This window comes from Coffea arabica, chromosome 1e, assembly GCF_036785885.1.
Source record: "Coffea arabica cultivar ET-39 chromosome 1e, Coffea Arabica ET-39 HiFi, whole genome shotgun sequence".
Lineage (NCBI taxonomy): Eukaryota > Viridiplantae > Streptophyta > Magnoliopsida > Gentianales > Rubiaceae > Coffea > Coffea arabica.
Window position 1 is genome coordinate 11941700 of NC_092311.1, and position 27665 is coordinate 11969364.

The following is a 27665-nucleotide window of genomic DNA, read 5'->3' on the forward strand; positions in this document are numbered from 1 at the left end:
TGAAAAGTCAACGATTTGAATGCAGAAACGATCCTATGAAGAACCCGGCTCGGTTTCATGGTTGGTTCATCGGGTTGACCGGTTGAACTGTCGGGTCAGACCGGATTTAATAACTATGATTTATGCCTATTAATTGTTATAAAAAAAATGCTATAATGATGCTGCTTAAAAAAATTGATTCGAAAAAAAAATTCATTTCAAGGAAAATAGATGAAAACAAAAAGAAAAAAGAGATGAAAAGAAAAGGCGGGAGATGGACTAATGCATTGCAATAAGGAGAAGTTCGGATGTCTCCTTCACCGTAGTCAATCATTTCCTTTCAACTTGCTGACCGTCAAATATGACAAAAGAATTCCATCCAACGGCTCTTAGATATCCTCCTCTATAGGACCATTTAAACCCTTCGATAACGGGGGCCCAGATTCTAGATCAATCATCGGCTCTTTCAAGGAAGCAAAAATACCATCACTAGCAAAACAGATGAGAGGCACCTTAGTATTTCCCTTAAATTCCCAAAATCAGTTATAACTGATAAACCCTAGCCTGTTATCAAACAAGCCAGAAGCATAAAAGGAAAATTTAAGACTATGTATTTTCAATTTCAAAGTTTTCAGGTGAATTTTTAGGAAGGAAAATTTCTAGAATTAATGGAGATTGGAGAAAGTAGTGAGAGCCCAGAAGGAAAAAAGAAATCCAAATCAAAGACTCCCAGAAAACCCAAAGATAGCGTGCTCAAACAGAGTAAGTTCAACCATTATTTTGTGTGTGTGTGTGTGTGTGTGTTTTTTCGAGTTTTTCTCTCTTCTGGGTGATGATTTTATTTTATTTTGATTTTAATTTAAGGGATTCTTCTCTTTTTGTTGTTTTTTTTTGGTGGGATTTATGCAGAGTCTCCAGCTGAGTTTTTTGCAGATAATAAGAATATTGCTGGATTTGACAATGTAAGTTCATTTACTTATAATAGGGTATTTCATTTTCACACAGACACAATCTGAGAGTGGCAGTGCATGCCTGTGTTTGTGTAATTGTAATTTTTGTGAGAAGTGTGGACGGAGATGTCAATTTCAGATTAGGGAGATGCATTCAGCTGAAATTCGAAGGTTTGTGGTAGAATGAAATGATCCGCAATGTGTTTGAAAACCCTGCATTTGGAGAGTTCGTGTTGAGTTTAAGCGTGCTTGTTTGGTATTTTGCTGAATGATTGTTGTTTTTGTTATGTTTGTGTGTTTCTTCGTACTTAGGCGGAGATAGAAAATATTTGATATTGGATGGGAAGGAAGAGCGGTGATTGGAATCATTTATTTGTGAATTAGTAGAAACTTAGCTCCAGAAACAAATGAAAGAAAGGGATAATAATCAGTTTTGAAGTTATTATTGAACGGGGTAAGGTGTTCTGCATTTTTGTTTAATGACTTGAATGGATTTTGATAATTTGTTTATTTTATTCAGCCGGGAAAATGTTTATACACAACTGTAAGAGAGCTTGTTGAAAATGCGCTTGATTCTGCAGAGTCAATCTCGAAGCTTCCTATTGTTGAAATAACGATGTGAGCTTACTGAACATCTTTTTTCGGATTTCCTTGACAAAATTGGAAACAAATAATCTTAATTATTTTGCAAATTGATTTTGATCTGAGCTTTTGACCGTTCTAGTGAAGAGATAGTGAGAAGCAAATTCAATTCCATGATTGGGCTTGCTGAACATGAACGTGTTGATGAAGAGCTATATGATGATTTTGAGTCGGCCAAGGCTCGAGAGGTGTGTATGCGAACTTAGCATCAATTTAAGGAGTTCTGTGTAGGAAAACTTGCACTTGGTCCAAGCAATCAGAATAGTTTATATAGTTTTTTTTTCATAGCATGAACGATGAAACTTGCTTGCCACTAAAATATTGTCCACTGAAATAATGTCATATTGTCTTTGATTTTTAGAAACGACTTGCCAAGGAAGCTCGCATTCAGGAGATACAGGCAAAGAATGCTAATCTTGGAAAAAAAGTGAAAGAGCCAGTTGCTTCAAAGGCCATGAAGGGTCGTGGTGAAACCTCATACTATAGGGTGACTTGTAAGGTATGATGCAAAAGTATTGAGCTGCTACAGCCTTTTTCTGTTTTCATTATCATGTAAAGAGCCATATGCATTGATCTATCTTTTATGATGTACATAGAACTTTGTAGAACTGATTGTGGTAAGGCTCCACTGAAAGTTCATTCTATGTTATCCAGGATAATGGAAAAGGGATGCCCCATGATGATATCCCCAATATGTTTGGACGAGGTATACGCATTATGTTTTGTATCTTATGCAGCAAACTCTTGTGAATCCGTTTGAGTTTCTCTCTCTCTTTCTCTCTCTCCCCTTCCCTCCCTCCTTCCCTCTCTCTGTTGTTTTACTGCTAGTTGCCTATGCTGCTGGGTAAAATTCCTGATGTGAGATCTAATTTCCCATAATGCCTGCATGATTTTGGATTTAAAAGAGTTATATATACTTATGCAGTTTTGTCTGGGACAAAATATGGCTTGAAGCAGACTCGTGGAAAATTTGGTCTTGGTGCTAAGATGGTAGGTTTGAATTTTTGGCATTGAGCCTTTTCTTTTACCATGTTTTATCTAAAGGTTGTAAGTTATGCTCAATATGGTTATGGCTTTGTCTGTTGCTTTTGTTTTGAAGACAATAGTAATTGCTAAAAAGTGGAGTTTATGAAGTATTTTGGACTTGCCTTTGCATGTCTGCTTAGTTGTAAATGATTTTGAGCTAATTCTGTCATGCATTGATTTAGAAATTGATGTATGTTTTGACATTGGCAGGCCCTAATTTGGTCCAAGATGAGTACAGGACTTCCCATTGAAATCACATCATCAATGAAGGGCCAAAATTATACTTCATTTTGCAGGCTAGACATAGATATTCATAGGTACAATGTTCTCTATTTCCAGCAATTTGGGCTATCATTACCTGACATGTCTATATTTTGTATTTACTTTGACAATATAGTACACTATTGTGATTAATCTTTCGCTAGGAACATCCCTCACATTCATGTACATGAAAAACAAGACAAGAAGGAGCGGTGGCATGGAGCTGAAATTCAGATAGTTATTGAGGGGAATTGGACAACATATCGTGTATGTATTTCTTAGGTGAAGTAATTCATATGCTTTGGATCTAATTCAAGTTGAGCACAATACATGCACTTGCAATTACCCTTCAGAAACATTTCAATTTTCTAAGTGAGACTGCTCTGTCATTTTTCTTTTATCCTTTTGTATTGGGGTTTAGGTGTGGAAAGATGGCCAATTGGAACTATGTACACTTTGCCTCTCATGCTAACTGTTTTTTACTTTGTTGCAGTCCAAGATTTTGCACTACATGCGTCAAATGGCTGTTATAACACCCTATGCTGAGTTTCTTTTCAGATTTCTGTCAGATGCACCAGAGTATGCTCTTTCACTCTTTCTCAAACATACACGAACACACTTATGGGCACATACATGTATAGATTCATGCATACATGCAGACACACTTAAAAGAGATGCAGTTTTTGTTTTTTGAGATTCATATCACTGATTTAATAATTTCTTCAATTTTTGTAAAGTAAAAATGTGACGGTAAAATTTGCGAGAAGGACAGACATAATGCCTCCGGTTCCTCTTGAGACCAAGTACCATCCATCAGCTGTTGATTTGCTCCTGATAAAGCGTCTTATTGCAGAGACTTCGAAGCAGAATCTCTTGCAATTCCTTCAGCATGAATTTGTGAACATTAGTAAATCTCATGCTGAGCGACTAATTGGTAAGACAAACTTGATTCCTCGATGTCTGATTATACAACTGAGAAGACAAAAATGCTCATGTTATTGTACAATATCTGGTGAATTGGTGTCTTCCACGGGTTGGTGAAAGTGCGAGCAGATTTATGTTGGCTAAATCATGCTGAAACAGATATTCATATGTAAATATATATGTATAAATACATACCACAGAGAGAGAGAGAGAGAGAGAGAGAGAGAGAGAGAGAGTTATCTATGAGTACAACCTTTGAAATTAATATACTTACAACCCACATGCATACTGTGTGCACACACACACATATATATGGTGATGTAATCAAAGGGTTATCTATGAGTATAATTGCTTTAAGTTTATAGTGTGCCGAATATATTCATTGGCCGCTGTTCATATATGTACGGCTTAAGAAAAATTTTATTAAAAGAGTTAAAAAGAAATGTATATTCTGAAGATGAATGCCTTGGATGACAGTGAACTTTGGTTAGTTGAACTGGTACGAATCAGTTCCTTCCATGGTGTATATTTTCTTGATTCTGTAACTCTTGAATGAACATGTTTTGGTATCTTTTAAATGGATATTCAGTTACTGATGAGTATATGATGAGATCTTCATGAGTTCCTTCACAAATCAAAAAAAAAAAGGTGACTGTGATATATCTAGCATTTTAATTTCAGGGGAAATGGGACCAGATTTCAGTCACAAAATGCTGGTCAAGTCACTGACTTCGCAGCAAATAGTTCGTATCCATCAGTTGTTTCGTCAAGCCAAGTTTGATGATCCAAGTGGTGATGTAGGTTCATCCATTTGTTAAAGAACACACCTTTGCTCTTGCTTTTGTTATTTAGAACAATATGTTTTTGGCTGATTTTTCAATTATTTTGTTTGTAAATTATTCCAATTTCTAAGCCTTTTGCAGTGTCTTAGTCCTGCAGGGGAATACAACTTACGCTTGGGAATTATCAAGGAGTTACATCCAGACATGGTTGCTACTTATTCAGGAAGGTTGTACCTTTTAGCTGCATTTCTAAATCAATATTACTTTTGTTGACTTTTAAGATATAAAAGTGGAAGTTGAACAGTGGGTTTGCAACTTGCTCAGTGCTCAAGTATTTGAAGGCCACCCCTTTCTTGTCGAAGCTGGAGTCAGTGTTGGTGGAAAAGATGTTAAGCAAGTTAGTTCTTGATCTCTTCTATTTTTGATTGTTGGTAATACATGTATAATCTGGTCCACTTTTGTTTTCATGATGTTATCCAAATATTGTGTTTGGAACATGAAATTGAGTATACTAGTGGTTTACCCACACATTGAAAATTTTTCATGACTGTAAATGCGGCAAATTGCTTTATATTTCTGATCAAATAATCCTGATTTTTGAGAAATGGTGATATATCTTGCTAGGATGATATAATCAACCTGTTTTATTTTCTAAAAGTTCAAGCTGAAATTTTCAATTGGTCTCTCAAAAGTTGCACCAGCATTGGATTGACTAATGGGTAAATGGGACTTCAACCGTCTGGTCTCTGAGACTTGGTTAACATGGATCAAGCACAGTAGAGTAGCAAGTTCCTTAATCTGTTTGTAGTAGTCCAGTTAAGATTTGATCTGTGAGGGAACGTATTACAATGCCTGAAATATTGATGTTAGAAACGGCTATTTCATCATGTCCACAAGCACGCTACAATGAGCCAAATGTAATACTGAAAACCAGAATGATGAAAAACAATCTCAAATATTGTGTCCAAGTTCTTCAGTAATTCAGTTTAACCTTTTTCCTTGAGGAGAAGAAAGGGGATCTTTTAAAAATTTATTGTTCGTTACCTTCGTCTTTATCTGTCCTTGCCTTGTAAAAAGAATGCACAAGTCAAAGAAAACAGAACAGTGATGACAATTTTTAAGAGTGATTGATGAAACTCTATTCCTACAAATCTTTTAATCTTTCCACTCCTTTCCTTTACAATGAAGTCCAAAGTTAAAGTGCATACTAAGAGGATAAGCTTGTGTGATCTCCTCTGACTTCTCCGAGGTTCACCTGGATTTGCTCTCAAACTTTTTTGAAGCTGTAGGTTCTCAGCCATCAATGTTTTGAACTGACCATTATGGTCTTCTGTCTTTCAATTTTGTAGGTTTAATTTCAGAATTTATAAAGAACGTCTTTTGATCGCATGAACAACTTTTAACTTGCAAGAAAGTTTTTTGGATTGCCAACAACAGAATTCTCTCCCTCCCCCCCCCCCAAAAAAAAAAAAAAGGGATTGCAAATGTGTGTAAATTCTTAGTGAGGTCAGCATGATCATTAGAAAATCTTGATGGAGATCAATGTAGAAATATGATACTCTTTGGATTATACAACTTGGCATGGCTATGTGATGTGATGAATGTGTAATACTTATGAGATAACTCTTTTACTTCAAGTCTCAACTGATGTCATTTGATAGGGGTTAAATATGCTAGAAACCTTCAGACATAGACAAAACCAGGACTTGGAAATTCGTATATAATTTTCATCAGTTATCTCCCATAACTTTGGGATTCACAGACCCTCCACTTTTCTAGGTCGGCTTAATTATGTTGCAATAGATTTTGGCTACATTAATGCATCCCCATGCCCTTGTTTGAAGTCAATAGAAACCTTAGCTCTGTTCCAAATTGATGCTCTGTCAAGTTCTTTTTTATGATTTGATCAAAGAGTAGCTTGCCAATCTATTGAACATATCTAGTTTCTTAATTGTATGATATCTTGTCCCTTAGTACGGTGAACAGCAATTTTGTTGGTTCTTCTCGATCGATTATTTTCCAAGTTACTGGACCAGTTGACCCTTTCTAAGTAAACATGAATGTGTGTGTGTTTTTTTTTAAACTTTACATAAACCTGGTTATTATAGGGTGTGAACATATTCCGATTTGCTAACCGGATTCCACTTCTGTTCGAGCAAGGTGCTGATGTTGTCACTCGAACTGCTTTGAAGAGAATTAAGTAAGATAAGCTATAATTTTTAGACATTTTTCTTGGTTGTAGTATATCTCTTTTTTGCTATATTAATGTAGAAAAGGATAAGTTCATAATTTTGGGCATTTTTCCTTTCCCACTGAAAGATGCGTAGAAAGGAATAAGTTATAATGTTTTAGCCAAAATTTGGTTTGAATTCTGTTTTTCAGTTGGAATAGCTACAAAATAAACCAGGCGCAGGACAAGATTGGTGTATTCGTCAGCATTGTAAGCACCAAAATACCTTTTAAAGGGACCGGGAAGGAATACATTGGAGATGACATAAGTGAGATAGCTGCTGCTGTTAAGGTATAGGTTAGATTGTAAGAATACTATTTGCAGTGGTCAGAAACTCTTTGGGGCCTCACACTATTATAAAAACAGACATCCATTCAGCAGTGCTGTACTCAACTGAAATCCAAGATCCTTAAAAGAATTCAGGCTCGGGAGCAGCAGGAGAGGAAGCGAAATTTGAGCAAGTTCGTCATTTGGTTGAATGGTAACTAATCTTAGCATTGTACTTGCTAAGCTGAATTATATCTCTGCTGGCTGCAGGTATATTCCTAATGTTACAGGTGCCATATATGACGTTCTGAAAGAGATGTCACATTTGCATGCATCTAAAAGGAAGCGTTATACTAATGAGGATGCAGAAGTTCTGAATAAGGTTTCAAATCATATAATTACAAGAGAAACACTTGGTGAAAAGCTTGCACAGCATGTCGAACAGGTGAGCTGATTTATATTATTGTCCTCTAGTTCTGTTCAAATAGGCATAAGCATTTTTCTTGTTTGTCTATCTTATGTTGTCTCTCTGGCTTGACAATGGTCAATTATTGTTTAATTTATTTTCCTGTGCATAGTTTATTTGGTTCGAAAACATAAACATTTACTATCTACTTGATTTTTCCTTTTTCCTGGCAAAATTTCTTTATCAACCTGTCTTTTCTGGCCACCTCTTCCGTTTCAGTTCTCCAAAAATATGATCCAATGCTACTCCTTTAGCTTTTCCATGAATATACGTTAAGCCTATATATATATATATATATATATATATATATATATATTGAAGGTACACAAGCACCTTGAACTACTGGCCTTTTTCCAAAAACATAAAAAAATTTCTTTCTAACTGGTGGAATGCCAGTTTATTTTCTTGTGCTCTGTTTGTTTTCATGTGATTATTTTGATTGCTACATGCTAGCCAATATCTATGGGAAAACATCCATTAATAGCTGGATAGATTTTATTTATCAGCCCTTAATGTTCAGTTGTGAGAAAATACAAGGGTTTTTCCCTTTCTTTTGGCTGCAAAGCATGTGAGGCAGCTGATATCACTAGTTTTGTTTCCCGCGATATCAAAAGCATATATCTGATGCCTGTAATTTAACTTTTGATGCCTGACCTCCTTCGGCCCCAAACTTTCTTTGAACTTGGCATTGGCATATGTCATTCTGAAACCTTTGCTAACAGTTATTGAGCTCGTCAGCCAGCTAACCATGAATGATATTACTTGACATCTCCAACCTCTGGTAAAATTTGGAGGATATGTACTCTGAGCTATAACATAACAGGGGAGTACGCAAAATGCCGTCCTAGAAATTCTCAATCTCTCTATGTTGTGTTAGATGTTAATTTTATTTTGGAACATGATTTCTCATCTTTGGTTCCATTTGACTAATGCTATTTTTCCAGGTGGACTATGAAATGGCTCTGGAATATGCCACACAAAGCGGAGTGAATGAGGAACCCAGGGAAAATATCTATATACAAACACTGGAAGGAGAAAGTAAATTTGTTGATTTCCAGAGTCCTGTATTTGTTTTCAGACTTTTCCAATAGATAATTTTATACAAAACCCTGCGTTAAGGGATGAGGAACTTTTCTCCTTTCTTACAGGTAGTCTTCTTGTTTACTTATCCAGACATGTATTGAGTTTACTTCAAACTTCCAAGGTATATTAGATAGGTACTCTATCCCAATCCATTATCAAAGTCAGGGAAATGACGTTGCTGTATTAAACCTATTTCAACTTTGAACCCTGAATTTCGAATGAAATAGATTAGTTGATTCTTTATTGGTAGAAGTTACAAAGATGGGAGTGCCAACTCAATTTTGCCTCCTCTATTGCTGCGTAATAACATCTGCAGCATTTTTGTTGTATGTGAAACTCATATTTCATCACATTCCACAGCTCGGGGATCTCTTACCCGACAATCTCTCCTTTCATGGCTAAGGAGAGAGCATTAAGTTTTCCCCCACTTTCCACAGTCACACCAGGCATGGCCACAGCTCTACTTCCTACAAACCCACCATCTTCAATATCAATTTTGCCATACTTCACTTTGCCTCCTTCACCTTCATAGATGTGTCCAAAGAGCAAAGCTTCTCTTTCTACAGAACCGTATTTTTCTATCTTCACCATTTCAGGATTGAGCAAAGCTTCTGTGCTGTCTACGTATGCTCCTTGGTCCCAAGCAACTTCTGAACCCAGAGTTTTCATCCAAATCCCAAACAGAAACGATCCACTTGTCATTCCCATCAAATATTCTGCAACTAAAGTCCTTATAGCCTGCCATATGGTGTCCATATAGGTAGCTTTACTCCAGATCAGAACAGTTTCACCTTCTTCCTTCTTCCCTACCAGAATCCATTTGGTCAGAGTGCATAAAAGTCCACCTAAAAGTCCCGAGAAAACCCAGAACAAAGGCAACACCCAGATTTTCTTGCTTTCATTTATTGAAAAGATGCAGTTAAATGGGATATTGATCACTAGTCCCAAGAGAAAGTATGGCAGGAAAATTTGCAGCAGGGCTTGAACGGACGTAAGCCAGAGTGTCGTGTACCAGGTTCTAGCCAATGTCACTTTGCCCAATTCCTTTTTCTCTAACTTCGCTGCCATGGGACAGCCTGAGAAATCCAGTTTAACATCAGTTCGATCCAGGAAAATCCTCCATGTCTCTGGAAGTGGCTTGCTGTTTCTTAAATGTTGGCATATCTCATAGACTACTGAACGGCCATGATCAAGTGAGGCACTTTGATTGTAAGATGTAGCCCTGATGACATCCACTTCGTGACATCGAAAAAATGGGTTGAACTCCAGGCCATCCGATTCTTCCTTGGTCAGCATTTCATCAATAATTATCTCTCCCACCTCCATATACGGAAATTCAGTTTCATCCCATGGCTTGGTACAGTCTAGTGCAATCTCAGTTATACTTGCATCCTCAGGAACAGGCCGAATTTGCAACTGAAGAACGTAACGGACCTTGTCAGGAGAATTCACGCGACACTGGAAATCTTCAGCTAAAAAGAGTAGGGGGCGAGTGTCTTTCTCATCTCTAGGGATTGAACCAGTATCGGGTGGAAGTATACCCATAGGCTCCACCTTGCCCGAGTCCTCAGCGATGTTCTTGTTGAAGGGCCTCAACTTGAATCTGACATACATTTCTTGTCCATTCTCGAATCTAAATAGTCTGCTGAAATTGGAGTAGTAATGAAGTTCAGCATAAGAGTCTGGCTGTCGAAGAGATCCCCACATAGCATCCCGTACATGAGGAGCATGTTTTACATGCTCTTCTCGTGCAGCAGCTGAACATACGAGCCAGGTAGCAAAATCACCTATTGTACGAGCGTGGAACGCCTTGCCTGTTTTCAGCGTCAAATCAAGTAAAGGACTTTTTCCTTCTGACAGGATCCTTATTGCTGCACCACGTGGATCGCGCCTAGCATCATCATCAGAACTCAAGCAGTTACTGTGGCGGATAATTATGGGGTAACACCTTCCAGGAGAGAAGATCTTATGGTTTGGGAAGCCTGGTATGGTTTTATAGAAAACAAGTGATCCCTTTCCAGCTGCGCCAATCCGATGGAAGTACCTTGATCTTACTTTCAGGGTTGTGGCAGCTAAATTTGCAGCAAGATTTCCTAGAACTTTCTTATAGTTCACATCCATCTCTTCTATCCTCTCATCCAAGGAATACATGATGTTTCTGACCATTACTGGAGCTTGCGACCCTAAGTATACACCACCTCTCTGAAGAACTGTATTGCTGGGAGCAATTGAGATTGCACCAAGAATTACATCTCTCTCAACCACAGCACCAGGGAGGATGAGGCTTTGACTCCCAAGAACTGAGTTCTCCTGTATTTCAATTTTTCCATAAGTATATCCATCTTGGCAGTAATATCCTGGAGTGATCCGGCTGAAGTCACCCAAATGTACACCATCACCGATTGAGATCAATTTTGGATCTAAAACAGCGTTAATGGATCTGATGGAACAGTTCTGACCAATTTTTGCTCCCAGAAGACGCAAATACATGGCAAAAGCCTCTGTTCCTGAGAGGAACTTGGCGAATCTTACATGGCAAGCAACATTCAATCGGTGAGCAAACCAAGAGCTAAGATATTTTTCATTTGCTTCTCCTCTTTGAAGATAAGAACTCAAGATGCCAGTGAAGATGCTCAGGATAAAGCCATGAGCTGCATAACCAGCAGCAACTAAAAAGGCAGAAATGATTGGGTTTGAAGGGGCACTGTCGAAAATAGCTGCATAGGCCACCATTGTATAAGGCAACCAATGAAAAGCCCCACAAATGCAAAAGTATCCGAAGTGGTCAAGTGAAATATCCTTCTCAAAAATCCAAATGTAGAATAAATAGATAATGGCTGCTGATAAGCTGCTAAGACAACTAACCATGTAGATACCCAAAAACTGAATGGTAGACTCACTTCCGGAAGGCTTTCTTATGGTTTCTTCACACAGTTTTCCCTAAAGCCATCATGAATGTAGAAAACACAAAGGTCAGTTTATGTATCCCAAATGAAAAAAATTGGATTTTTGATCCATATTCTTACTTTAGACAACATGAGATAATCTTTCATGCCCATGGCATCTGTGCTTAGATGATTTGAGTTTCTCAAGAATTGAGATTCATATGTTTCAAAAAACATTGCCGAGAATATAATGCAAATGGAACATTCATAAAAGAAGTCAATAGACGAGAACGCAAAAACATGGATATTTAGTTTGGCAAATCTATTTATCCAGAAATGTTTGTTGTCACAGTAAAGTCAATCTATCTCTCCAACATTTTCTGCCATTATGTCATCAGGATAACATGTGTATATCTGCTGGCAACATGACAAAGAAGATACGGTATAGGATATGCTTTAAGAAAAGGCCATTATAAACTTGGTTCTTTTGTTCATAGTTGCCAATAGAATCAAACCAAAATAATAGTAATCAAAGTCAATCCAAGGTTCAGTTCATGAAACAAGTAGATTTCTGGATTTTGCATATCTGTTGGGAAAAAGTAAAAAGTTTACCAAAAGAACAAATCCACATAATTAAAGAAAGACCTAAATCCTACAGAAGAAGCAAGGTGAAGAAACTAGAATACCTACAGGCTTCAAATAAAAAATTTGAAATGTCAAGTGATATGGAAGGCTGAGACACGAGCTCGGGTGTCTGCTCAAAATGTTCTCTGTGAATATTGGTAATAAACGATTGAGGTGTCTAGTCAAAATGTCCTAAATGAAACACTCGGATTGTGTTGATTTCATTAAAGTGACTTGCATGATATGTTGCTTTACATAATGCGTGTCTAGGGTCTGAATTGTATTTTGTAAGCTGAGCATTCCTTATTAAAAAGTAAAAAGCATCTATAGTAACTAAAATGAAACATCAAAAGCTTCTCTACGCTTTAGATCCATTCATAGCTTAATTAACTACGACAGATTTTCTTAACAGGAACTTCCAATTTGTTGGTATGACTAATGAAATTACTCGCACAAGAAGTTGAAAGGTTAGCTGTATTTGTACCAAATGTGAATTCAGATCCAGCATAAACAGAAAAGCTGAATGGAAAAATAAAATGTATTTTCTTAGATTGCCAGTTAGTTCTGAGTGAACAAGGAGGTAAGAAGAATGCAAAATAATCAAGGCAATTCCATAAAAGCAATCACATTTGCAATAAAGTTTAAACCTTATGCTTGTAGGTTTTACTTACCTTTTGGACCACATTGGCACTTGAGTTCTTACAGTCTCCGTTGCCTTCATATGTCTGCAGGGCAAACACTTCAGCACCATCTCCGATAATACTTCCCTTCTGAATTACAGCATAAGGACCGACAAAGGATTTTTGGCCCATTCGGATTGGAGAGAATGATAGGATCCCATTTCTCACCTCATGACTTTGAAGCAATGCACCTTCCGCAATAACATCTTCTTCTCCAATAGAGACTAAAGATGGGTCTGTGATATCAATAGTATCAATCACAGCAGATGTTGCAATCTTAGCTCCAAGCATCCTGAACCAGTGATTTAAGAAAACTGTTCCTCTCAAGTGTACTGCTAAAATTTTTGAAGCAACTTCTTGAGCCTTGTAAAGTGACCACCATTTAACAAATCCCAGAGACCAAATTGAAATTTCTGGAGACAACCAATAATTTGGCTGCAAAACTGAATTCCCAAACAATGCTATGCAGAAGCAGGTCGAGCAAATGCAGAATATCCAAGATAGAGGAGCAAATGCAAGGGAAATTAAGTATCCAATCAGAGGACTTCTTTGAAGTAATGGATGTGTCCAAGAGACAAGAACTGTATAACCACGAACTGACAAGTATGCAGGACATGTCAGCAACAAGGAAATATAAGCAAGAGCAATAAGATGGGCTATCCAAATAATCAACTTTTGTGATTCTGAAACTTTGAAATCCACTTCAGCTCGGTTTGGTACTGTTTGTGTAGCAGTTGAACCAGGCAAGGTAGAACCAGGCAAAGTAGGAATAGAGCGGGATTTGACTAAAAGATTTTCAGCAAAATTCGCCAAGTCATCAATACAAGTTGCAGTAAAAATGTCGATTGCACCAACTTGAACTCCAAGAAAATCTGAAAGCCTTTGAGCTGCTCGTACCACACCAATGGAATCAACACCATAGGATACAAGACTCTCAGTGGTGGAGATCTTAGCACTAGAAATTCCAGTCTGCTCGGATAGCAGCCCCTTGAGAAATTCTATAATGTCTTTTTTACTGACAGTACCCATTGTTGAAGAAAGATCTCTTGTTTTTTGAGGATGTGATGAATTTCTTTTAGACTTAGGAGTTGATTTGTTGTCTCTACTTGCTGGCTCAACTATTACACTCAATGTCCCATCGATGAACTTTTTGGCACATTCAAACCTCCTTATCTTTCCTGATGTAGTTTTGCTGATGGACCTTGGCTTGATCAGTACAGTTGCAGCGACAATGACACCATGTTCTTCTGCCACACGGGTTTCAAGCTTCTTAACAACTTCCTGTGACGAGAACTTAGTTTCTCGAACCTCAGCAATGACAACCAAGGCAATCTGGTCAGAAACATCAGGAACAGATATGCCTTTTGCCAATAAGATCTCACTTGGAACAGAAACAGCAGCACAGCAGCCAGGACGAAGAATTTCAGATGAGCTCTCAACTGTTTTCTCAATATCTGAGGAATAAACATTTCGTCCAGCGATGATGATTAGATCTTTTATCCTTCCAGTAATGAATAATTTGCCTTCAATAACTCGCCCCAGATCTCCAGTTCTCAGGTATAGCTTTCCTGAGTGGTTGTCAAGCTTGTTTCTGAATGTTGTTTCACTTAGCTCCTTCATGTCCCAGTAACCAACTCCAGAACTCAAACTACTAACCCAAACTTCCCCTTCATTTTCTGATTTTTCAAGCTCTTTACCTGTCTCAGGATCTACGATTCTGATATCCACATCCTTATCATTTGGATTGAAATAACCACAACAAACACGTCCTTGCCAATCAACCAAAATTGGCTTGTCCTCTCCATATGCACTGCACACATATACACAATTTTCTGCTAAGCCATATCCAGGAGCCATTACCTCTTGGGAGAGTCCAAAAGCCTGAGTCAGCTCAATAAATCGTTTCAAAGTAGCCGGCCTAATTGGTTCAGCTGCAGTCATGAGGAAAACTAAGGAGGACAAATCAAAATTCTGTACCTTGTTCAATTCTAATTTTCGAACAAGAAGTTCAAAGGCAAAGTTTGGTCCAGCACTATGAGTTGCATGATTTTTGCTGATAACCTGCAACCACAACAGTGGATCCCTGATAAATGTCATTGGTGAGAACAAAATGGCATATGCCCCACTAACCATACTTGTAAGAAGTCCACCAATCAGTCCCATATCATGGTACTGAGGCAGCCAGCTTACAAGTATGGTCCTTGATGTACTCCTGTATTTTCTTCGCATAAGTTTCACATTATGGATTAGCCCACCGTGAGTGATCATGACTCCTTTTGCTTCCCCAGTGGAACCTGATGTGAATTGAAGAAAGCACAACTCATCTGATTTAGGTTCACTGAGATCATCCATGTCATTATATTCTGCAGAAATTATGGATTTCTTGATCCAAGCATCAGTGTGAAGCCATGGAAGATTGGGCCAGTGAAGAGAGGATTTGCTTTTCCCATTCAATAAAATCATGTTCTTTGCAGAAGCTGCACGAACAGTGAGATGATAACTAAAAGTTGATAGGATTGCAGCTGGATTGCACCTTTTTGCAATGTTGCTGATATGGAGAAGTGCTTGTCCTCCTCTTTGCAGAGGATCAGGAGGAATGACAGGTACAGGGACAACTCTAGCTCTCAAACACCCAAAGAAGGCATCAACGAAATCAAGGCCAGGGAGATAGACTAAGAGAACCTTATCACCAGGATTGATAGTTGGCTTTTGGCTTGTTAAGAGCTTGTAGGCAATGACTGAAGCATTTGTATCCATTTCTTTAAATGTTCTCTGAGCTACCTTGTCTCCTTTTTCATTGATCCATGTGTAAAGAATCTTATCTTGAGTAACAGTATGAGTTGCCCAGTGTCTCAAATAGCTGTTGAGGGAAGGGAGATCTGGAAATTGTATCCCAGGGACAATTGATGGCTTACAAGATAATGCCAGCCTATTTGAGTTCAATGGAAGTAGTCTCTGCAAAGAACAAGCTTCAAGTCAGCATAATTGGTGGCTAATTGAAACTCTAGAATATGAAGCTGTATACGAAGTGAAGTGGAATCTCATGCCTTAACATATGGAAAATCTGGCACAGGAGTATTGCTTGCAAAGTGCTTCCGCATTAGAGCCATTGCATAGGATGCATTTCTTTCTGTTAGCTCAAATGCCATGAGCCCACCTATGAAATATGTGCTATTCTGACCTTGCAATTCATGTTCCAGCTTATCATAAAACCCATTCTTCATATCTGTTTTAGAAGGGAAAGATCAGAATATGTTTAGTGCGAAATAGGCATCTTTACCTTAAATCTACCCACATACCTTCACTGCTGACATGAGGAAAGTACTTAAATTGCCGTTGCAAAACCACTTTCTGAACTTGACCTCCCATATTTTCTACAGCATTTATTGCAAGATCAGTAACAGTTGAACCCCTGATATCAGAAGAATTTCCATAAGACCAGAAAAGAAAAATGTCCGTGTCTCCATAAAATCTCTGCATTGCAACAGGGTTTCCTAAAGTTGCAGGATCAATCATAAATTCTTCAAAGTAGTAAAATCCCTTTGGAATATGCTCCAATCCCTTTGTCTTCAAAACGGTGGTATAATAGTCGATAGTTTCTACTTTACTGAATAACTCCTTCTCAAGCATGCTCATGTGCAGGCACTCATTCATACTTCCTACAATTGAAACCTGTTAAATAATGCAAAGAAATAACAGCAGCGAATTATACATGTTATTAGTTCAACAAACCTGGAAGGTTCGTGGAAGGTGATCTGTAAATCTTTCCACTTTTGAAAGGGAAAGCTCCTGAGATAATTATTTTATCAAACTCCATAACTTGGACAATATCATTCTCATCTTTAACATTAAGAATGATGCCATCTGAGTTGCGCCTAACTGATATTACTTCAGTGTTCCAGCAAAATTCTACAGGCAGGCGCTCACATAACTTCTGCCAGAAACCCATGTAACCTCCTCTAAACCGCTGGATTTTTCCAGCCATGGAGGTCCTTGTGAACTCATGGACGTAAGCATAAGGCATGTCTTCTACAAATCCATAACCTGAAGCTGTGAAACCATATGATACTGATTTAGGAAACGATTTTAGGCCATGATTCCTGAGAAAGGCAGGAGATAAATCTGAAGCAATTTTACTGACACCATGCACCCCAAGATGACCAGTTTCTTTCGCTTCATCCTGCAAAGAGGGGAACATAAACAGAAATCAGTAGTTCAAACTAATTAAAAACAGTAGTCTGTACTAGTCTTTTGTGGCCTAGTCATAACTTACCTGAAGTTTCAGTGTAAGAGAGATCATGGAGACATAGTCATCCACCAATTTCATGTCACGAATTGTTCCTCCTCTACTATCAATTAGAGCGAAGATATCTTTATTTAAGTCCTCCAGTTCAGCCCCAGTTTCTTTTGCCAAATGAAAAATAGTGGGGGCACTGTTGGCAGCCAGAACTTGACCTCCCAAATCATAAATCCTTCCTGTAAGACAACATTGCAATCTCTTAATCAGTTTCAAGTGTTTTATGGTCATGGCCTTTTTAGCTTGTGCAAATGAATTTCAAGTGATCGTTAAAAAATTCAGACAGAACTTATCATATAATGGACTAATAATCTGAACTACATAAGATTTGATTCTGTACAGCTACATTCGTTATCTGTTATCTGTTTTCTTATTTTCATTTAGGTTAATTTCAGGAAAGATCAATATATTGTTTAAGTTCTCCCCATTTATTCTCTGTGGCCTCAAACAGTCTGAAGATGAAATCTTGGTTAGTCAATTTAAGCATCTTACTATGAGACAAATAGACATTCTTGAATTATACATACAATTTACAATGCCTAAAGAACTGATAAGGACACTACTTTTGGATATAGCATCAACATTGTGAATTTAAGTCATACCATCAATGTCAACAGATTCACACATTCCTCCAGCAGATTGATATTTCTCAAGAACTGTCACATTACAGTAACCAAGTCTGGATAGAGCATATGCAGCAGATAATCCACTCGGACCAGCTCCCACTATTGCGATTCTTGTTTGGACAGGAAAGCATGGGTGCAATCTTGAGAACAAATCATCAACTGATACTGATGGATCCATATTCTTCCAACTAAAACATTCAAGCACAAAATCAATTACTAATATTAGTACATAACTGAAATGCGACATGTTACATGGCTTTGTTGATCATAATCTGACATGGTTAACAAGTAGCCTCTCTAATAGTATTATGAAGAAAACTAGGATCTGCTTGACAAGTATTACTGTTGATATGCCAGTCTAAATACTCGAATTATAAATATTTCCTCCGAGAAAAACACAATATTCGGTTTATTTCAATATGTGTGATATCATCAAAAGTGTAATCCTTCAGATTCTAAAACTATGGATGCAGGTTTAACATTTCTCAGTGACAAGCAAAATTATCTTAACTCTTTAAACTAGGAATAGTAACGTAGGAGTACTTTAACATGCTCCTCTGTTGCAGAACAAGTGTTTTTCTAGAGAAGTCCACAAAATTGAAAAATTAACTATTTTGCAATGCTAGAAAAGTAAATTTTTTTATTCCAAATTGGTTTAACAAATAAACTGATGTTCTGATTAAAGCTTAAGTTTGCAAGTCTTTTCTAATTTGAATGTTCATTGAAAGTACTTTAAAGGATAACAAAATTGTATTCGATTAAAGGCAACCCTTCCTAACACCTTATGTGTAAAACGTTTGCCTCCGAAATAGCCAAATTTAGCTTCTCTTCCAATAAATACGCTACAAGTTTTGTCTTCACAGGTTTGTTGAATTGGTTGTCCACTCCCAGAAAAGCCATGTGTATTTCAAACTTCAGATTAAAATGATGATTTGCATTAAAGAAGATGTAATTCCTAGTAAAAATAAATCATAAAAGAAGATGAAGATTAAAAAAAAAAAAAAAAAAAAAAGAAGTCTAGAGTGGTTCTACTTAGAAATGTGCATTAATGGGGTACTTTGTGGGAGGTTTTTTTTCTCTAAACTTTTAACGGGATATTGGGGAATGGAGGCGAAAAATGACTTATATAAGGACACAAATGAAATTTTTAAAATTTTAAATAAAAAAAATAAAAATTTAAAATAATTTCTAAGCAATTCCTAAACTTTAAGAAAGAGTTACAAAAATTAATCATGCTCTTCTTAACGCACACGTGTAACCCATATAATAGAAGGGAATATGGTCTTATGAGTTTAAAACATTCATAACCATATGGCTCCATTTCAAATATTCAACAAGAAATTGAAATTTTCAAAATATGTTGGCGACTATTTATCAAATTTTCCAAGAAGCAACAGCGAAAAAACTATAACAAAAAAAATAAAGAACAAAAAGTTTTAGTCTTTCTCATATCCCTCCATCTCCCAAGTGCAACATTGCCTGACATCATCAGTTTTGTTCTAGTCTATCTGATATCCCTCCATCTCTCAAGTGCAACATTGCCTAACATCATCAGACAACAACATTGGAAACAATTAGACAAAATGGAATGAGCATTTGACTAGACATAGATTCTCCACAAATTTTTGAGTTCAATTTCATAGAATCTAATGTCTTCTTTTTCTCTTATTTTTCTTTGCTCAAAAAAAGACATAGATTCTACAAAATTGAACTAAAAAATTTGTAGCGAATTCAAAGAATACTAAATGCAAATAATACGCCAACTACATCTTACAACTATAGCATTTCACTATTTGTGTACACTCAACATTTCATCATGTAAACAACCACAACAACTTATGATTTTGTAGAAAGCAAAAGAATGCAAGCACAATAGATCAAATTAAGAAGACATACCTCGAGATGTAGCCTAGCAATTAAACTTGCAATGGGGAAGAAGCTATTTAATTGTTCCAAATATTTCTAGTTCTAAAGCAAGAGATGAGACTCATTTATTTACACATGCAAGTCATGTTACGTTGCAAGAAGCTGATGGTCAAACACGCAAGTGGAAATGTAAGGATCTGGTCAGGGAACAGCCAAATGTAAGCATACATGTCAAGTTCAGTTACATTCTCAATGATCATTGTGACGTAACTACCGGTACTTGACTTTCTAGTTTTTTTTTTCAATTTTTTTAGTAAGACTTTCTAGCTTACTTAATTTATGTCACTTAGAAATTTTCAACTGAATGATGAAATAGGTTTACAATTCAAAATTATAAAAGTTTGCTACCATTAATCAAGAAAACTACACAATTAATTTAAAAATGGTTCATTTCTTGTTTTAACATCTTGATGATTTGTACCCGCAAAACTATTCTACCATTCCATTTTTCAGAAATTATTTTTCAAAAGTTGATGATTAGAGTATTTAAGAAACCATTTTTCGTTGCCGGGCACCAAAATTGCTTTGTTATTCTACGAAATAAGCACATGAGTGCATGACTAACATTTTGGTCCTCCATATAGTAATTGAGCTATTTGTACTCGTGAAATATGTGTGCCTTTCTTTGATTGAATTCTTTTTCACTAATCAATCCCACGAAAGTGGAAATTAAGAAGGTTTTGATCATTTTTCCTCCATAATCATACACGTCACATCGGGAAATAGTTTTGCAATGTAAATTACAAATTTTGCAAACTTTAGTGCGAAAAAGTATTCAAGTGAATGAAAAATCGTTCCATTCTTATTTTCATTGCTAGATTAGTTGTATCTATTGAACCAATGTGCAATTTTGTATTAGAAATCAATTTTCACTAGTTGGTATGCAAAATTGATTAGTAAAGGTATTCAAAAACCATTTTGTGCTGTCAAATAGTAAATGGCAATATTACTGTCCTCAAACTTCACCATAATGAGTAAATAATTGTTTGTCTCTTGGTTTAGCAGTTCTATTCTCTATATATGTAAGTTTGTATTGTTTTTTGCCAAGTAAAAGCTTTCTCATAAATCAATTACTCTAAATTGGAAATTATGGCTCACTATATTATGCCAGCAGGCAATTAAATGCCATTTTTAGCCCTTAAACAATTAATCTATGTATTTTTGTTTTTTTTTGTCAAGAGATTACATCCAAAACTCTTAATTTAGAAAATTTATGTTCCAATGTTTGTCTACTTTTTCTAACTTGACCCAATCTCTGCACCCAAAAAAAAAAAAAAAAATTGCACCTCATTATGCTCTATATCCAAATTTCAAAGTCCACTTGTCAAATGATCTTTTGAATATTACATTGCAGCAGTTAGATACATTTCAAATTACAGAAACCTGTTTGTATTGAAACAACTAGTTACAACAAATTACTTGGACAAAAAAGTTTTACGCAATCTTGGTGTGCCTTTTTTGGTCAAACCACAGAAATTGGTTATTGGACAAAGAGCTAGCAAAGCAGTGCATTGGAGCAAATTGTTCAAAATGAAAGTGTTTAATAGAATTTATCACGAGAGAATAGTTTAGTGTTTTGATGAACTTTATAATCATTAAGATCTAAGACAAAAGGGTAGACCAAAAGCTTAAATGCATCACCATCCAAAAACAAAGGTTTTGTAACACAACTTCTTCTAAGGGTGAACCTGAAAATTTTCAAATTCTCTGCCTAAAGTGCAACTGATCCAAATATAGGGGAGAACAAGAAACTTATTTCCAAAAAAAAAAAAGAAACTTATTTCCCAAAATGCACTTAGAATTAGTCAACTGGGAAACTGATTTCTCAAATTGTATTTAGAATTAGTCAATTCGCTGAATTTGATGAGATATGGCATCTCACTTCTAGATTAGACAGGTTATTACTAGTATATAATTGGGTTTGTGCAGTTTCTTGCATGAGAATTTGGTCAATTTATTCGTCATTCCTATTGAAGATTATTTTGTTTGTTCTTTGTGTTATATTCAGTGAAGAATTGGTCTTCCAATTTGCCTAGAAGACATTGTCCCATAGACCAGGAAAAATAAAGGATACTGTTTGCGCATTAATTTGGCATAGCATTAAAAATTAATTATTTTATTATTCTGAATGCATGTCTTATATCGTAAACAATATAATATTTTTTAAATTATGATTTCTAGAAGATAAATACTCAGTTAATTTTCTGAACCAGTTTAGTCTAGTCACTCATTTTATCCAAAGTTGACTCTTCTCATTGAACTATGTTGAATGATTCTGTAAAAATTGCGGGTCAAATTAAGAGTATTATATATATATATATATATATATATATATAGTATAAAACTCATTGTTTCATAAAAGAAACTTCTAAGGACTAATTGAACTTGATATTGAAACATAAATATAGTAATGGAATTTTTAAGACTAATGAGACGTAGAAAAATAACAATTCTAAAGACCTGCTAGCTAACATTGAATGCTTACCCTAAGTTTAGATAGATCAACAATGATAACATATGCTCATGTAGCATCCTTATTTGCAGATGAACTTCCTATGAAAAGTTAAACTTTTGCACTTCGGATCCAAACATTAGGAGTGTGCAAATTCACAGAATGAGATATAATTTAATACATGGAATTGATTTGATTTTATTGAATTTATTCAAACACGCCAATTTGTCTAAGATATCAACATTTTTACCCCCTAAGATATCAACATTAAGTGTAAGTATGCATAAATTAAATTTAGTAAAAAAAAATACTAACAGCACCAAGTGTCACGATAAATATGTAAAATACCTCTTATGTTTTTTTTTTTTTTGAAGTAAAATTAATAACACGGATTACTTCTAAAGATGTTTAATTGCTTATAGCTCCTAAGGAGTAGCGATTGGTACGTAGAAAAAGAGAGTAAAGCAAGAGAAGAGCGATTACCAAGTTGTCTACAGGAAGAGAAGAGTAAAATTGAGTTTGCAATACGGCTGGTTCTTCAAACAGCTGCAAGACCTTAAGGAACTTAGTATAAAATGAGACCTGGGATACATAATTTGATATAGTCAAATCATATGATTCGTGACACACAATTGTGGATTCGAATAGTTGAAAACTTAAAATTATTGTGATTACAACAACACTAATAGTGAGTATGAGTATGAGCAAATGGTATAAAGCTACGTCAAATATATTCTGGACGTGCCAAAAATGCAATTATATAGAAGTAAGAATTGTACATTAATTAAAGAAGTGAATGACATGCTTAAGAGAAAGCAGATAAAATTGAGTATGTAAAATGAATTCTTAATTCAAGTCAATAGATTAGATAAGTCTGCGTGCGTTCTAGATCGGGAACTGTAATTTAGTTCAATATTCTTGCTTTTTCTGTCCTAAACTAGTCTCATTGACATTATTCTGATGTAATATCAAGATATTGGTCATTAAAAAAGAGTAAAATTCCCTAAAGAAACAACAACATCATACAATTCCTGCTTGCTTGAAAGGTACGGTAAATATTAAATCATCACGGTCAATTTATTTATTTTTCGTATCCTTTCAATGGGAATATAACAAGTATAGAACTCCCTATACTTTGTATAAGCAACGCCATTAATGCATTAACCACCTAGGACAACAGAACTAAGAGGGCTTAATTTGTTGATGACCAGCTTAATTACCTAGTTATACAAAAAGAAACAAATAAAAAAAATTAGTTGTACAAATAGGGGTTACAAATTTTAACATGACACTATAAAATGACTCGAAATTAATAGGTTTAACACGATTGGAGTAGAAGTGTGTTATTATTGGATCAACCTGTAATAGAAATGAATGCAAATGGGGTGGATTGAGTCAACCTACAATTTGACATGCAGATCCAATAATAATTAAACATTATTAAATTATCTTGAAATTTTTTTTTAGTAACAAGTTATTGCTTTTCTTTCAAAGATTAAAAAATAAAGAGAATAATGAAGGCTTGTAGGATGGATGGTTGCATTATAGGTTTGCAAGTTGCAAGTTTTACGTCTTCTGTATGATAGTATTAGACTTTTTGTTTCTTTTAAAAACTCTAAACTATGACATTTGTTTTGTACTTACGAGACTTTATTGCATACTATGTTTACATGAAGTTTGAAGACTCTTAAGTTCTATGTTATATTACTATGTATTATTATATTTTAGTAGAAATTTTGTTTTGGTTGATAATTAGCCTTGAAATTTGGACTTCATTATATGTTTTGAACTTTGAAGACTCGTTGTGTATTTTTGTCATTAAAAAGGTTTTAATAGCAAGAGTTAAAAGGGTTACATAAATAGATAAAATAAAGTGTATATTTATAGGGTTCATGTTACTACAATTATTATGTGTAAAATGCTTAATAGCTTTTTTGGATAAGTCAATCCAATAACAAACAAGTCATGAGTTTATTTACACGAACGCGATACAACATAACTTATTGTCACCCTTATGCAGAAGGTTTCTTTGGTAAGTCCAAATAGACTAAATTTATTTGTCTATGTCAATGAGTCTGTCAACTACTAGGCATGATCAGGACATCATTTCTCTAATTTTTTACTCGATTTGGAAGTCTTCCCTCTTGTATAAACTACATCATAATAAAGATTATTTGCGTAATTATTTGACCAAAGTTTTAGTATTTTTCATTGGTTTTGAGAAATTAACTGTGCAAACTTCGAATAAAGCCTCAACTCTAGTTACTATTCTGAGTTGTGCTTCGATTATTAGTAACTCACAAAACTTATCGAACGCTGACGTTTGCCAAATATGACATCCTTTAACTGTTATTCTCCAAATGTTGTTTATTAATGTCTTAAATCTTTGCAAGCATGAAATTAATCAAATTAATTTAGAACTAAAAGAAGATTAGTTTTATTGACGCATTGATTCAGTCATGATTAATGGTCATCGAGCTCAGAGCAGCATGAAACGTTACTTTGCACAACACATGGTGGTAATTTATGAAACCTTCATTAAGATTTCTGACAATTTTAGTTACAACCTGTAAGGTTTTAAATGTACCTGTCAGACTTTCCTCTTCAATCTAAGTTTTAATTTAACAAAGCCTGGCCATCTACATATAGAAAATCTATATGAATTACTAAAGCTATTTCAGTTCCCGAATTACTTTTGCATGGCTCATCCCATTTGAGATTAACAATTTCAACTGAAAAATTGACTTGATGGAAAAATATTTAAAAAAAAAAAAGAAGAGAAATGGTCTTGACAATTTGTGCTTATCGCTTAATCTAATTGCAGTCCAGACGGAGCTTGACTCTCAGCTTCTATCTGAGCTTATGAACACTTCAGGAAAAACCACTTGCACTATTTGTTCAATTGTTCAACGCCTCAAAAAGAAGATTGAGGAGGTTTTGTTTCTTTAACACTTCCTACATTTCCACAATTAATTGTCTAATAAACTAGCGGAGTAAATGCAAACCCACAACCATCCAAAGTTGGCTTGAAAAAATATATCTATAACGTTGAAATATTAATAATTCAATGTTAGAAAGAGCTAGGTAGGCGTTCATGAAACCCTTGTGAGAATTGCTCATAGCTTGTAAGAACTGAAAAATGGTAGAAAAAAAAGAGTGAAGGAATAGATGAACATTTACCTAGAGATTCCGTTTGCAATGTTCTGATTCTTTAAAGCGCTGAGGGGGTTGAAGGAGTTCAGAGATCACAATCTACATATCTACTCGGGCTAAAAGTGGCATTTATTCGTTATCCTTGGAAATACCTTTTCAAAAACAAATGTTTTGGTAATCAAGATTTTGAAACACTAATCATGTTTAGTTCTGAAACTGAAATGTTCTAAATTCTATGTGAAGCTTAACTGATAGTTAGCCAATTGACAAGATCTATCTTATAGGGAAAAACAAGAAACTTAAATCATTTCTCAAAATGCAGAGTGATTTAGTCAGCAAATTGCTTCTGCAGTTTTTGGACGTCAGAATTTGGGGAATATGCTCGTTGTTTTCGGAAGGAATGTTCTAAATTCTATATGAACCTCGGGCGGGCAGCCGTCCCCAAGGAGTATTTAAAACATTTTGCTGAAACTACACCGATCTGCCCTCTCAAATTAACCTAAATGTTTATATTCTGCTCTTCTTTTCTCTCAATATAAATTTCTTATAACAATCCAAGTATCCAACACCTAATCTCTTGTTGTATAGAATTAGGACAATGCAATTAAAAAAGTAAAAGAAAGATAAAGACAATACAGCCCATTAGAAATCGTTTGTACTACTAGGAGTATTAATCAATGCAATTATAAAAATTATCTAACGAATGAAACAGGGGACTAAATTTTGTGACTTTTCTGTTTGTTTTCAAGTATCAACTCTTCTCCACTTCTCGAAACTATTTTTTTTTTCTTTAGAATTTCTTCTTTTGTACTTTATAGTTTGTTTATTAATAATACAAACAACAAATCTTGTTTAAAAGTAAGAGGTACAACTTAAGAAGATCAATAGAAAATTATAGATTTCATTTTTTCATTCTATTTAATGTTTAACATTTTAATCAAATGCTTTTGTTAGACTCCCTTTTTATTTGGGTTTCATGCTTAATTTGGAATTGTCCATTGGGACTTCTTAACTTCTAATGAATTTAATTAATATTTTTTAACTTTACAAATTGTCTATTAATAGAATTTGAATGTACTCCAGTACTTCTACTTCAGGTTTAAGAATATATTCTAGGTTGCAACAATTCTCCATACTGAATTAATATCTATTAGTCCCTACTAAGGAATTTATATGTTTTCTATATCCATATTAGCTCTACATAAGAATTAGTCTTTGACATTGCAAATCTCTGGGAAAATTTGCTCTTTCTAGTTTTCTCTTCACAGCCTAGGAAGGAAGAAGGAAGAATGGAAATTGTTGAGTTTGAAAAAGAAGGGTCAACTATTTAGATTTGAATGTTTTCTTTTTCTTTATTTACTTTTTTTTTTCGTTTGTGTGCGTGTATGATTTTTTAGCATACCAAAATGAAAATCATTTAAAACTGAGAGATCAGATTGTCAATTCGTTTATTTTATCTCACATATAGCATAAAAAATTTTCTAATGTTCATTTGAAACTAAAAGGTGATACGTAAAGAAGATCCAGTTACCTATACAATGCAAACATTTAACTTTAACTTTTTAATATTCTGAATGTATGTGTTACATAATAAACAACCTAGTATTTCTTTAATTTTGACTTCTAGAAGGTAAATACTCGTTTATTTATATGAATCGATTTAGCAGTGGTCATGCGTTTCACTGTTATCCAAAGTTGATTATTCACAAATTTTGTGAAGTATAGTGGATGATTCCATGTAATCTTTGAGTCAAATTAAGAGCACAATCTTTTACGCCAATAGTTTGTGATAAAACAATATTAGGTGTAAGATAAGAGTACATCAAATTCTATTTCAAGAAAATACACTAACTACACTGAACATCATGGTAATTTATCCTAATGCAAATTAAAAATTTTCATTTTAATATTGTCATTCTATTTAAAGTTTAGCCTTTTAAGAATATGCTTTAACTAGATTCCATTTTGATTTGATTTTGTTGATAAGTTACTCAGGAAATCTTTATTGGTAGTTATTAACATCCTAAAAAATTTTAGTTTCAGTATGTTACTTTAGATTTTGTTTACGTAAACAAAATAATTTGAATACTAATAAATGTCATAAGTTTTGAGCTTAAATTTATTAAAATTTATCTATTACAATATATATTTTTTCCATAGTTTGGTTGTTTTTCCCCAAAATAAAATCCTAATTTCGCCCTTACTAAAGGGTTTTTCTTTTCTTCATATCTTACATAAAAATGTCAGTACCATTAGACGCCACATGGCTTTTTCTCTTTTGTCTGTTTTCGAGTCCGGAATTGTTCTTCGACAATCCACGCCTCAAGACAATATATGTTGCCTTGTTGTTTTTTTCTCTTCTAATAAATGAACAATTGGCGTTTGATATTCCGAATCTTAACAGGATTATCC

General features: G+C 35.1%; 2 protein-coding genes across 7 annotated transcripts; one reads left to right on the forward strand and one right to left on the reverse strand.

The window, feature by feature from the left end:
* The first annotated feature begins 291 nt into the window (after positions 1 to 291).
* On the forward strand, positions 292 to 8853 carry LOC113701285 (DNA topoisomerase 6 subunit B). Of its 5 annotated transcripts, none has more exons than XM_072053414.1 (19): positions 294 to 741; positions 889 to 941; positions 1450 to 1547; positions 1654 to 1759; positions 1933 to 2070; positions 2226 to 2277; positions 2497 to 2561; positions 2808 to 2914; positions 3023 to 3125; positions 3352 to 3437; positions 3596 to 3792; positions 4464 to 4579; positions 4706 to 4791; positions 4889 to 4961; positions 6673 to 6764; positions 6947 to 7085; positions 7161 to 7275; positions 7352 to 7506; positions 8472 to 8853. In XM_072053414.1, exons 1-19 carry the CDS (start codon positions 648 to 650, stop codon positions 8616 to 8618), a joined length of 2022 nt encoding a protein of 673 aa, XP_071909515.1. In that variant the 5' UTR covers positions 294 to 647; the 3' UTR covers positions 8619 to 8853. The 5 variants fall into 5 exon arrangements, with proteins under 5 accessions (XP_027077675.1, XP_071909515.1, XP_071909526.1 ...); XM_027221865.2 differs by having other exon boundaries at positions 295 to 741; positions 7161 to 7255; positions 7332 to 7506; XM_027221874.2 differs by lacking the exon at positions 6673 to 6764 and having other exon boundaries at positions 292 to 741; positions 4869 to 4961; positions 7161 to 7255; positions 7332 to 7506.
* LOC113701278 (uncharacterized) lies at positions 8823 to 25502 on the reverse strand. Of its 2 annotated transcripts, none has more exons than XM_072053408.1 (9): positions 25281 to 25502; positions 22584 to 22646; positions 17699 to 17910; positions 17073 to 17275; positions 16532 to 16979; positions 16099 to 16458; positions 15847 to 16025; positions 12791 to 15754; positions 8823 to 11550 (listed from the first exon to the last, which is right to left on the reverse strand). In XM_072053408.1, exons 3-9 carry the CDS (start codon positions 17898 to 17900, stop codon positions 8983 to 8985), a joined length of 6924 nt encoding a protein of 2307 aa, XP_071909509.1. In that variant the 5' UTR covers positions 17901 to 17910; positions 22584 to 22646; positions 25281 to 25502; the 3' UTR covers positions 8823 to 8982. The 2 variants fall into 2 exon arrangements, with proteins under 2 accessions (XP_071909509.1, XP_027077652.2); XM_027221851.2 differs by having other exon boundaries at positions 22584 to 22682.
* Positions 25503 to 27665: the final 2163 nt, after the last annotated feature.

Coding starts and splice junctions, on each gene's coding strand:
- LOC113701285 (XM_072053414.1), top strand. CDS start 648: ATGGAGATTGGAGAAAGTAGTGAGAGCCCAGAAGGAAAAAAGAAATCC. Junction 2,562..2,807: donor TTGGTCTTGGTGCTAAGATG/GTAGGTTTGAAT, acceptor TGACATTGGCAG/GCCCTAATTTGGTCCAAGAT. Junction 4,580..4,705: donor TTGATGATCCAAGTGGTGAT/GTAGGTTCATCC, acceptor AGCCTTTTGCAG/TGTCTTAGTCCTGCAGGGGA.
- LOC113701278 (XM_072053408.1), bottom strand. CDS start 17,900: ATGGATCCATCAGTATCAGTTGATGATTTGTTCTCAAGATTGCACCCA. Junction 17,276..17,698: donor TGAATCTGTTGACATTGATG/GTATGACTTAAA, acceptor GTTGTCTTACAG/GAAGGATTTATGATTTGGGA. Junction 11,551..12,790: donor GTGCCAATGTGGTCCAAAAG/GTAAGTAAAACC, acceptor TGATGGCTTTAG/GGAAAACTGTGTGAAGAAAC.